Source organism: Callorhinus ursinus, unplaced genomic scaffold (genome assembly GCF_003265705.2).
Source record: "Callorhinus ursinus isolate GAN/ISIS: 27379988/994484 unplaced genomic scaffold, GSC_fseal_2.0 scaffold9, whole genome shotgun sequence".
Lineage (NCBI taxonomy): Eukaryota > Metazoa > Chordata > Mammalia > Carnivora > Otariidae > Callorhinus > Callorhinus ursinus.
This window is the reverse complement of record NW_027397071.1, coordinates 5,762,534-5,774,913: the sequence shown is the minus strand read 5'-3', so window position 1 is coordinate 5,774,913 and position 12,380 is coordinate 5,762,534. Positions and strand designations below refer to the sequence as shown.

Sequence of the window (12,380 nt, the reverse complement as noted above, 5' to 3'; positions counted from 1 at the left end):
CGCGGAACAACGTGGTTCCACTCCTTCAGTTTGTGGGTGAGCCAGCTGAGGCCTGGAATGTGCTGTGTTGTGACAGAGGGCACATATCTGCACAGCAGCCAGGCCCCATCTAGGAAGCTTGGCTTTTCTCTTCCAAGCTTATGTTCTCCCCCCAGGCTCCGCTGTACACATTCGGTCCTGCAGCCAAGTGGCAATTGAACTTGACCACCTTCATCCCCTCCTAATCCCCTCTCCCTCTCCAACCACCACACCTACCTAAAATCAGAACCTACATCCCTCTCCGGCGGGATTCAGGGCCCTCTGTTTTTCACTTTCTGTTTGACTCCAAGGAGGTTAGGCAGCAACTGAAGGTTGTAAAGAGTAAAACCCTAAACAGACGTGCTGGGTTATTATGACTTCATCTATAGTTTCTGCAGTCAGGGAGTGGTGTTATCTCAGGCAATTCATTCTTCAAAAAGCAATTCTAGTGTGACGAAACAAGCCAATGTTAGAGTTTTTACCTTTAGAGTAAAGCAAAGATTTAAATGTCATACGGGTGTGCTTTCGGCTGCAAGTAACATAACAGCTGAATAAAAGTGGCCAAAGCAATGGGGTTTGTCTCGTATAATGAGAACATCAGTTAGACAATAAAGGATTGCTTAACTCGGTCGGTTCAACCAGTTCAGGAGGCCTGAAGTGGCTTCTCGGGAATCCTGGGGGCTTCTTCTTGGGGTCACAAGATGGCTAGAGCAGCTCCAAGGTCACTTGTATTAATCATGCTTTTCTATTTTCTGTGTTTCTGATGCTTTGAATTCTCAGACCCTTGCTGGCCCTGGGGAAGATGCCCCTGCTCCCAGGACCCTGGGATCAAGATTTACGCGGAAGGCAGACGTTCAACCAACTGAATTTATTCTAACTAGCCAATCCCAAGCCTGCTTATCCTACCTCACCTGTTCTGCCCCATAGAAAGCTGCAATAGAGACTCTTGCCCACATTTTCCCCCAATCCGTCTCCCTCCGGACTGACCCTGGGGCTTCCCCGCGTGACATGGAATGCTCGGTTCTCTGAGAGCTGTGAGAAACAAACTGTCTTTCCAGTGACGATTGTCTCCTGACCTGTTGGCCTCACCATGCCTGAAAAATAATAAATCTACGTTTTAAAAACAGGAGTATCTTTCACCTGACAAGTCCAAAAGCGTAAATGAGCTAGGGAAGGAGCCCCTTCCTTGAGCACAGGAAGAGGGTGAATATTGGAACTAAAGCAGAGTTCCGGTGGCAAAGGCACAGGAGGGATCCTGGCTGTGGGGTAGGCAATCCACAGTGTCACAGCCCCAAAAGAACACAAGGAGGAGGAAGATCAAGATTGGGTCCTGATGAGGAAGACTTTCTGGAGGGCATGGACTTCCAGTGAGATCCAGAAGTCCCAGATGGACTTGGTGTATGTGGTGTATGGGAATGAGAAGTCAGTAGAGGCAAAGGAGAAACAGAAAACAAATGAGCAGCATTGGTGGTAGACACGTACACTTGATACACAGAAAGCGTTAGCTTTGGCCAGGGGTGTTGCTGGAAGATTCTGGCCTGCCTTTCTTTCCTTCTTCCTTCCTTTCTTTTCTTCCTTCCTTCCTTCCTTCCTTCCTTCCTTCCTTCCTTCCTTCCTTCCTTTCTTCCTTTCTTTCTTTCTTTCCTTCTTTCTTCTCTCATCTGTCCTCCCTCCCTCCCTCTTCCTTTCCTTTCTTTCAATTGAAGTACACTTGACATACAATAGATCCTAGTCCTTTCTGACTTTAAATCACTTGCCTTTGGAATGGAAAAGGATAGATATCTCATCAAATGAACCAACCTGGCTGCAAAGAGCACCGGAATCATTCCCACTCAGGAGTCCTGGTTTAAAGATGCTACAAGATGTCTGTGACAAGGAACAGTGGGTCATAAGATCTATTTCTCTTGGCTGCCTATGACTCAGGGGATGACTCAAGGTGAATCTCTACCCGTCTCTAAGTCTCTGGCCCCCATCTGGGAAGAACAGAAGACCACATTGGTATTTACCTCTGGCAAGGTTGGCTGTCTGTGCAGGGGCCCTGCTAAGACTACCAGCCTGCCCTGTCTGCCCACCTGCCCGCTGACTCTCTCTTCAGGCTTTTGGGATCTTTCTCCCCCTCCCACTTCCCCCACTTTCTTTCTCTTTTTCTCCTTTTCCAAACAGCACTGCTCCAAAGCAGCCCAGGCGTGTGTCCTGGGGAGAGCTCTGCAGCCTGGCCCTGAGATACAGGAGCAGGCTCATGAAGGCTCCCTTCATGTGCAGGATAAATAATATGAACCTGAGGCTGGCTCCTGAAGGCTGGGGCAGATTTCCATTTTGCAGCAGGTCAGCTTCCATTCTACTAGGGGGTTTTGAATGTTAACAGATATTTCTCTCCATGCACCCATCTCCGTTCTTCACAGAGCACCAGTCCAGGAGGGACCTTCCATTGGAACCCTACTGAGAGACTATTACTCTTCTCATTGTTTTCCTTACAAATGAGTTTCTGGGTTTAATGGCTCTGGTTGCTGAGCAGACCTCGAAAATTGGGGTGGAGGGTGGGGTGGGATGAGCTGGAGCACCCACAATGGGCGTCTGGTTATTGGCAGCCTCCGGGAGTGTGCAGCTTGGGATTTAGGTGAAATTAACTCTCATTGGTCTCTTGGAGACTTGGAGATAGGAGTGGGCTTTCTCTTCCCCTGGAAGGAATTATGTTTGTGTTGCTGTATGTTTAAGTAATTTTAGAGCTGGTAGCCCTGGAATACAATAAACTGAGAACAAGGATCTCAGTGGGATATGGGAGAGTATTGCTCAGCTGTGGGAGGATTTGGAGTTAGAGTCAGAACTGGGATTTGAACATTACCTCGAGACTGTCTTGTTAATGTCCCAGAGCATCGAAGGAAATAATCCAGGGATGTCCCTCGTGCTGGGAATGTGAGAACAGGTGCATACAGGGTGGGCAGACAGGGAGGAAGTTGAGAACCACGGTTCCGGAGGAGAGTGGGTGCCCAAGAAGGTCACAGGGTCTGTGACAAAATTGGTTGGAGCTGGTAAACTAAACGATTCATCTTTGGGTTTAGGATGTGTCAGTCATCTCTGCAGCGAGCTGAAGGGCCTGAAGAGACAAGAGGTGCCCTTCAGGCCGGAAGCTGCCGCTGAGTGGGAGCTCCCACAGGGGGCTGGCATTTTGACACAGGAAGATGGAAGTGGACGGTGGGGTAAACAGAAAGAAACCCAGCTATTATTAAAAGAGAAATTTGGGGATCAGAGAAATTATACTGAGGAGATGGTGCCATTAGTTTTCCAATGCAAGCAGACGCCTTTTCAGCTAATGGGAGCTGTTTTGGAATAAAAACCAGGCCAGGAGTGGGCGAATGGTCCTTTAGTATAATGAGGCCAGGGTAATTACTTCCCAAAGAGTAGGGTCAAAGTTGTGTTCGTGGGAAGAAGATGCACTCCTTATGTATCTCAGGGTGTGGGCTTTGGAAAAAAATTAATTATTGTAGCAAGGGGTGTTTGCCTTTAGGTCATTCAGGGGAAAACAGCCTGCAGCATTTGCTGAGGGATGGAAGCTGGAGTTGAAACACCTATCAGCTCATCATCCCTCCCCAACCCACTGGGCCCTGTAGTTTCCAGTGGACCAGCAGAACACCAGGGAGAGGAAACTCACTAAGAGTCGCCGAGGCACTGGTGGCCAAGAAGAGAATGGGCTGAGGCTGGCATTGTCCTATGGGAGCAGAAGGAGACCCCTAGGGAGGAGAGGCTCCAAGTTAGCATGTGTGGGAGGAAGAAGTAGGTCAAGCAAGAGAGTTAGAGAACAAGGAATATTCCACGAGGGGTGTTCCACCTTGCCTCCCCTTTTGTGCAAGTCATAGTAGATAGCATTTTTGAGGACCAAGTCTGTTCTAAGCTCTTGTACATCGATGGTCTCAGGTAACCCTCACCAACAATCCTAAGAGAAGGTACTGTCTCTGTTTTATAGAGAAATGAAAGGATTAAGGAGCCCATGTGGCTTGCCCAAGGTCATTCCACTAGTCAGTGGTGGCAACAGCGTCCACCTTGGACACTGTGAGTCTAGAACCCGGCTCTCAAACCCTGCACCGTGCTGCCACAAGGAGCCAGAAACAAAATGGTTGCACCCGCAGCACACGGGGTCTTTTCAGCTTTGGACACCTTTGACAACGGCTTCAACAGCCGTCAGAAACGTGACTATACAATGTGGTGAACACTGGCCAGGCCATACTAGTGAAAGGAGAGTCCTTTTAGAGGTCATCTGATACCCTGGTCTGTAGCTCTGCTTACCCAGGCAGAGAGGATGAGCGGATGGCAGGTCTTAGAGATTTGGAGGGACGTGTCACATGGGTTACAGGGCTGTATGTAGCTGGCGATGGTGGTGGCAGTCTCCCACATCTCATGGCAGCTACTGAGACTCAGCTCTGCTGGGGACCCAGGACAGCAGAAGAGCTGAGCCCACCTTGGCACCCATGTATCTACCAAGGCAGGCCTTCCAGAGAACAAAACGACGGACACCTGAAGGAGAGCTGTGGAGGGCTTCTGTTCCTTCATTCATCCCATCAGAAATGTTCACTGAGCAAGTACTATGAGCCAGGCACCATGTTACTTGGTAAAAACACATGACCTGGTTTATGTCGTCAAGGTTTTAATAGTATAGATACACAAATAAGCCAAATTCAATGGAGTATGAAGAGTGGGAGCAAACCCAATGTGCTAGCCTGGGGTGGGGTTCGGTCAAGGATAAGCTTCAAGCTGACACTTGAAAGTGAGTAAGAGTGAGGGAGGCCTGGGGCTGCGGGTGACTACAGGAAAAGTGAGCTTTCCAGGTAGAACCGATAGCATGCCTTCCACAGGTAAGGCAGAACGTGGACAACCTAGTTCTTTCTGGTTGAAGGCTGGGTGTCAGGGAAGGTGAGCCAAAGCAATATCGTGAATGGCTTTGTGGACTTAGTCAAGGAGTGTGGGTTTTCTCCTAGGGCACTGGGGAACCACTGGAGAGTCTCAAGAACAGGAGCGATGAGATCAGATATATACTTAGCAAGGTTGTTCTGGCTAAGGTACAGAGGGTAGTTTGAAAACTATCAGTTAGGGGGCTATTGAAGTTTTCCCAGCAAAAGATGATGGTACTGTGACCCTCAGGTCTGTGTGGGATACCTCAAAATCTGGGGAGAAATCTGTTGGTATGGTGTGGAGACGGGCTTTCCTTCCTCCGTGTCCAAGGATCAGGGCACAATCCGTAAGTGCCCGCATGGGCAACTGCAAAGTTTATAAACAGAACAGCTCAAGGCTAAAGATGCCTGCTGTGAGTGAGGAGATTTGCAAGAAGGTTCTGGAAGAGATCAAAAATTCCATCAGATGTAGAAGAGGTGTCAAAACAGATATTTTTGGCCTAAAGCCAAGTAGCATGGTCTGCCATCCAACCAGACAAGAAGTGCAGGTGAATTTCCAGGATGGGAACTGATTCCCCTGTAGGATCATCTAAGCGGGAGGTGGGGGTCTGAGAGCCATTGCGCTGAGGCCATGGCGGTTTCAGGGACTTGATAATTTCCCTCAATTTGCCATTTAAAAATTCTATTTGCTTTGTTTTTCTGTGGGAACTAGCAATAAAACCCTTAAAATGCAAAGGATTATTACTTATTTAGTGAAGGCTTGTAGGGGTGAAACTGGGATGACTGCATCCTACTGGGTGTTGGGGGGGGGTAGTCCGTGGTGGAAGGGAGTTTGATGGTAGATGGTGACCGCTGGAAAAAAGAAAAATCAGTTTTGGGGCCTGAGGAAGAGGGATTGAGGTTGTTTGACGATATGGCCACAGGGGCACCTGGGTGGCTCCGATGGTTAAACGGCTGCCTTGAGCTCAGGTCCTGATCTCAGGGTCCTGGAATCGAGCCCCACATCGGGCTCCCTGCTCTGCGGGGGGTCGGTTTCTCCCTCTCCCTCTCCCCTTGTTGTGCTCTCTCTCTCTCTCAAATGAATAAATAAAATCTTAAAAAAAAAGAAAACATGTCCACAAATTCTTTTACACTATGCGCTTCAAAAATGGGGTCTATTTTCCGTCCCCTTAAATGTGGGCCAAACTTAGTAACCTGCTCCTAATGCCTAGAATGTGGCCAAAGTGACGGTGTGTGACTTCCCAGGCTAGGTCATCAAAGGTGTCACTGCTCTCTCGGAATTAGTGGCTCAGGGGCAAGCCAGCTGTGTCTTGAGGGCCCTCCAGCAGTGCTGAGGGGAAGCCCACCGAGAAACAACTTTCCACAACCACGTGGGCGAGCTGCCTCTGAAGTGTGCCTCAGCCACACCTGCAGATGATTTCAGGTCCCAGCTTTTCAGTCATTCAGGTGAGACCCCAGAGACTTTATTTTATTTTATTTATTTATTTTTATTAACATATAATGTATTATTTGTTTCAGGGGTACAGGTCTGTGATTCATCAGTCTTACACAATTCACAGCGCTCACCATAGCACATACCCTCCCCAGTGTCCATCACCCAGCCACCCCATCCCTCCCACCCCCTCCCCTCCAGCAACCCTCGTTTTGTTTCCTGAGATTAAGAGTCTCTTATGGTCTGTCTCCCTCTCTGGTTTCATCTTGTTTCATTTTTCCCTCCCTTCCCCTATGATCCTCTGCCTTGTTTCTCAAATTCCACATATCAGTGAGATCCTATGATAATTGTCTTTCTCTGATTGACTTATTTCGCTTAACATAATACCCTCCAGTTCCATCCACGTCATGGCAAGATTTCATTTTTTGATGGCTGCATAATATTCCAGTGTGTGTGTGTGTGTGTGTGTGTGTGTGTATATATATATATATATATATATATATATATATATACACACACACATATACATACCACATCTTCTTTACCCATTAATCTGTCAATGGACATCTGGGCTCTTTCCATAGTTAGGCTTTTGTGGACATTGCTGCTATAAACATTGGGGTGCATGTGCCTCTGCAGATCACTACATTTGTATCTTTGAGACCCCAGAGACTTTAGAGGGAGCTGAGTCATGCCTGGTGTGTCTTGTCTAAATCACGACACACAAGAACTGTGCAATAATAGGCGATTGTCATTGTGGTAAGCCATTCAGTCATGGGCCGGTTTGTTAGGCAGTAATAGATATTAATACAGGGGTGAGGATGGGTTGGCCTGGGACTAAGAGATGTCTCTCAAAGTTTAACTGAAGAGAGGATCTTTTGTTCCTTTATAGTGGGCCTACCCACCTCAAAGCTTCATCCGGGTATTCACTCACACACCCACCCATCCATCCATCCATTGCTCCGTTCACCCATTCATCCCCCCCACACACCCTACCATCAGCCCACCCATACATTTGACACACATTTAGAGTATAAGCTCCAGGCCAGCAAGAACTCTGTCTACTTTATTTATTTTCATGTCCTCAGTGTTTAGAGCCATGCCTGGCACATCGTTGGCACTCAACATATATTTGTTAAATATAGCTAATCCATTGTTCCTCTCCTCAGGGAGTTCTCAATGTAATGGTGGCAGACAAGAATATCAATAATTGGAACTCAAAGAATAGAGACAGGCATGGGGTATATGGAGGACAGAGGAAAGGGCTGTGCCTTGGGATGATAGGGTTACAGTGAAGTCAGGAGAGGCTCTGAGGCCTCAGGTGGGTTTTAAAGTATGAACAGAGTAGCCCAGGAAGTTGAGGCAGGGCTGGCGTGAGAGACTGTGGACTCTCCAGAGAGCGGCAGGCTTCTGGGTGTCTGGAACTCCATGAGCCCTTTGCCTGAAAGAGTGAGGAGGAATCAGAGGACACATAGGCACGGGGCAACCCCCTGACCTGGCCCAGGGCACCAGGTACAACGGTTCAGGGTAGCGCTGGACCATTAAGGACATTCAGTGTCACCAGTCCAGCCACACCACTAGTTTATTCTCATCCACACTCACCTGTTCTCTACCTTACCTTTTACTTTCTCATCATTTTGTCTGTGTGGTTAACACACGGTCACCCTTCAAGATTTGGCTCAAGAATCATCTCTTTTATGATGAGCAAAAGATCAAACTACCCCCTGGTAAAACTGACTGATTCTTATAGCCACCTCCTTACCATTCATCCTGCCAGTTTCAATACCCACCACGGATGGACACATTCTCTTGGCTTTCTCCAGTTCGAATTCCTCAGAGAGAGAAAACAACTGGTCCGTCTTACTTCGTTAGGGGTTCCTAGACACCCTAAACTGCAGCTGTCGTTGGGATATATTGTGGACTGAATATTTTGGTGTGTCACCTCAAAATTCTTAGGTTGAAGCCTTAACTCCCAATGTGATGGTATTTGGAGGTGGGGCCGTTGAGAGGTTAATTAGGTTTCCATGAGGTCATGAGAGTGGGGACCCCATGATGAGATTAGTGTCTGGCCTGTAAGAAGAGGCCAGAGTTCACTCGCTTGCTCTCTCTCCACCATGTGAGGATATAGTGAAAAGGTGGCCATTTGCAAGCCAGAAGAGAGGCTCATCAGGAACCCTGAGCTGGGACTTCCCAGCCTCCAGAACTATGAGAAATAAATCTCTGTTGTTGAAGCCGCCTAGTCTGTGGTATTTTGTGACAGCAGTCTGAGTTGACTAGGACAAGCTGGGTGTCTGTCTCTGGTCCAGTCAGCCGTGGCACAGGGAAGTGGACAGGGCTATGAAGTACAAAAATAGCCTCATAGGGCAGCCTCTTCAGCAGAGTCTGATGGCAGAGAAAATTCCCTTCGGAGGGTCTCTGAGCTATGGAATGGCAGACAGATGTGAGGCAAAAGGTTTTAGATCTTGTAGCAGACAGCTTTTGGTGCCTCTTGTCACACCCCCTTGGTCTACCCCTGATTTCAATTGCTGCAGTGGTGGATGGTTCTGGGCAAGATCGGGATCACTGCTTGATGACAGGTCCGGCATACTCCGCCTTCTGCCTCCGAAGGTGTCCGAGGCCACAGGAGCTCTCAGCTGGGGGAGGGCGGAGTGGGTGTTACACATGTTACAACCTCATGCAGGGGAAGGGCTGGAGCTAGTGCACAAACGTTCTAGCCTCCTGTCTTGCAGGCGGACAATTCTGGGAGCGACTCAGCAAGGGGGTCTTGTAGAACTGAGTCCCGTTACCTTCAGCAATGGTGTCCCAACCACCACCCCACACGGGCTTGTTCTCTTTGTCTCTCTCTTCCTGCTCCCCCTCTCCTGCTTTCTGGACAATTCTACAAACCGCCTGCACCCAAGTCTTTATCTTAGACTTTGCTCTCAGGAAACCCACCAGCAATTTACTCTGAAGGCAATAGGGAGAGTCCTTGAAGCATGTTTTTCCTTTCGAATAATAATCTTCTAATGAACTTTAGGCACTCTTGCTGGGCAGAGAAGATACAAGTACAATAAATCAAAGTCCTTGAACTTGAGGAGCTTATCACCTCCTCCTCCTCGAACCTTCACAGTGTTTTTATTTCCATGATCTTGTTTGGCCCTCTCAGCACCTTGTCGAGAAACGTAGTGCAAACATCATTATTCCCACCTTATAGAAAAAGCAAAAGGAGACAAAAAGGTTAAAGCAGTTTGCAAGGTCATATAGCTAGCGCATGGCCTTTTAAGCAATTAAAATCTTCGGCTGGGTCTATACATTATCATAGGTACTCAGAGAAAATAATGTTAAAGTGACACATTTCCTGTAATTTAATTATTCGCTTGCCTTCATTATATTTTCTTTGCTTTTTCTGTTTCTCCTCAACTTTCCAAATATTGTACTGGCTGTTAATCAGTGCTATATAATTTCTTCTGTGAAACTAGGTCAATGTACAACGTGTTAACATAACTTTCCTTTTACAGTTTAAACAACATTTTAGTTAAACTGAATCTTAAAAGAAGAAGAAAAAAAAAAACCCTTTGATTACCATTGCATAATTTTAAGCAGAACAAAAAGATCGGATTTGCATTTTAGAATACCCCAGTCTGAGGGCAGCTTGGAGATACTGGAAGGGCATGATTCTATGTTCCCTCCCTAGGCGGTTCTATCCCTTTCTGTGGCTTTAAATAACATCTGTATGCTGATGACTCACACATTTACATCTCCAGCCCCAACTTCTCTTCAGAGCTCCAGATTGTCATCACAGAGCCCCCTAAGTGTCAGCTTTACTTGGATGTCTCTCTCCCAGGAGCTCAAACTTACCACGTCCAGAGTAAACTCTTGGTTTCCACTCTTCCCCCAAGCCGCCCCTCTGAGACCTCCAAGTAGAGATGTCAGTCTGGGGGCTTGGTCAGGGGTATCACCGTAGCCCCAGGCATTCGTGCCAGAAACCGGGAAGTCATTCCAGATCCCCTCTCTCTCACCCTCTGTATCCAGTCAATTAGCAACTCTGGCAAGTTATATATTTTCTAAATATGTTTTAGATCCTTTCACTTCTCCCCATCCTGGCCACCATCACCTCTTGCCTGGACCAGGGTTGTAGCCCCCTAACTGTTATCTCTCCTTCCTGTTGAGACAGGGGTGAGGAGAAGTTTTCCCTCTGATTGATTTCATGTTTCCCTGTGGAGCTACCTCCCTGTTAGGTGAACAGTGCTGGCCTCTCTCCACGATCTGAGTGGTGAGTTTAGGGAATGGCATGGCACACATGGCTTAGCTTTCTTTCAGAATGATCTGCCTGCTTCAGGAAGGCTGTGTTCGTTTTCTAATGCTGTCTAACAAATTACCACAAACGCAGCTGCTTAATGCAACAAACGCATATCATCCCAGTGTTTCTGTGGGTCAAGACTCTTGGCATGGTTGACCTGGGACCTCTGTGTAATTCTGACAAAGTTGCCATCAAGGTGTCAGTCAGGGCATTTTCATCTGGAGGCTCAACTGGGGAAGAATCTGCTTCCAAGTTTATTTGGGTTGTTAGCAGAGTTCATGTGCTTGAAGTTGTATGCCCAAGAGCCTGGCTTTTTGCTGGCTATCAGCCGGAGGCCACCCTCAGATCATGGGGATTGCCTGCAGTTTCTTGCCATGTGGGCTTCTCAACATAGCTGCTTACTCCATCAAGCCAGCAAGGAGAATCTCCTGATCCAGCCTGTTATGATAGAGTCTTCTATAAAGTTATGTAACCATGGAATGACATGCCATCACTTTTGCCATGTAATGTGACCTAATCAAGAGAGTGATAGCCTGGGCGCCTGGGTGGCTCAGTCGTTAAGCGTCTGCCTTCGGCTCAGGTCATGATCCCAGGGTCCTGGGATCGAGTCCCACATCGGGCTCCCTGCTCAGCGGGAAGCCTGCTTCTCCCTCTCCCACTCCCCCTGCTTGTGTTCCTGCTCTCACTGTCTCTCTCTGTCAAAGAAATAAATAAAATCTTTAAAAAAAAAAAAAAAGAGTGATAGCCCATCACCTTTGCCATATTCTACTGGTTAGAAGCAAGGCAAGTTCTACCTGCACTCAAGGGAAGGAATTACAGAAAAGCATAGACACCAGGAGGCAGAAAAGCACAGAGGGTCACCTCAGGGTTTGACTCTAATGGAGGCAGGTGCCGTGCTCTGCTTCTCTACCCATAGGTTTATAGGAATGGCCCCCCACGGGGGAGCCCCTGTCATATAGAGCTGCCTGGTCCTGGGAGTTGGACTATATGGATGGAGGTTTCTGGGATTTGTCCTGCATAACTGATCACCCAGACCTGCACGTACACAGGCAGGCTAAGGAATGTTGTTTGTGAGACTCCTACTGCATGAATGACTTTGGGAGCCCAGTTAGTTGATATTATCTGGCCTCTAGTTCAGAACTGGCCCTTCTGGTCTGGATGTCAAGAGCTTTAAATCTTGCCTTACATCCCCTCCTATTCCAGGCTGGGCTGGCCCTCCCCCGGATTGGAATCTGAGAGGCGAGGCAGGAACACGTAGCCCAGCCTCCTTGAAAATGTAAAAACATGATAACATAGAAATGCAGCTCCCTCAACACTGCACATAGACAAACAAATGTTTAACTTCAAACCCTGTATTTGCCCATAAATAAGGCCCTTATGGGGATGGTCAGTTGGAAGTCTCACCTGAGGGGAGAACACTCTGCCCAGGTCTCTGAATTGGGACTCCAGCACCCCCCACCCCGCGTCTCCACAGGGCTTACCCAGCTAATGAGGTTGGTTGTTTTAAGTACCCGGTTTGATGTAACTCTGTCTTATTCTTATTTACCGCTTACTATTACCCTCATTTATGTGTAGATTTCCCTGTTTTCCTTTCTGTTTTTACTAAGTTTTTATAATGTCAATAAAATGTTTTTCCCTTTCAAAACTGAAAACATAGTTGTTGTGAATCTTTTCTTTAGAGCAGGAGTAAGGGGTTGGTAACTCTGTATAATTCTGGGATAAAGTATTAGAAAGTTCATTGTTGCCACAACTGAGCCACATTCTTCAA

At 47.5% G+C, this 12,380-nt stretch overlaps 1 protein-coding gene across 5 annotated transcripts in view; it reads right to left on the bottom strand.

Moving 5' to 3' along the window:
- Positions 1-7,391: 7,391 nt before the first annotated feature.
- SYT6 (synaptotagmin 6) overlaps positions 7,392-12,380 on the bottom strand; it is a 99,680-nt gene continuing 94,691 nt past the window's right edge. For 3 of the 5 annotated variants that reach the window (XM_073896102.1, XM_073896108.1, XM_073896109.1), the window contains exon 7: positions 7,392-9,358. In XM_073896102.1, the coding sequence (XP_073752203.1) occupies positions 9,275-9,358 (84 nt within the window). In that variant the 3' untranslated portion in view covers positions 7,392-9,274. Of the gene's footprint in view, positions 9,520-12,380 lie in introns of all 5 variants that reach the window. The other 2 variants (XM_073896103.1, XM_073896106.1) reach the window with 2 other exon arrangements.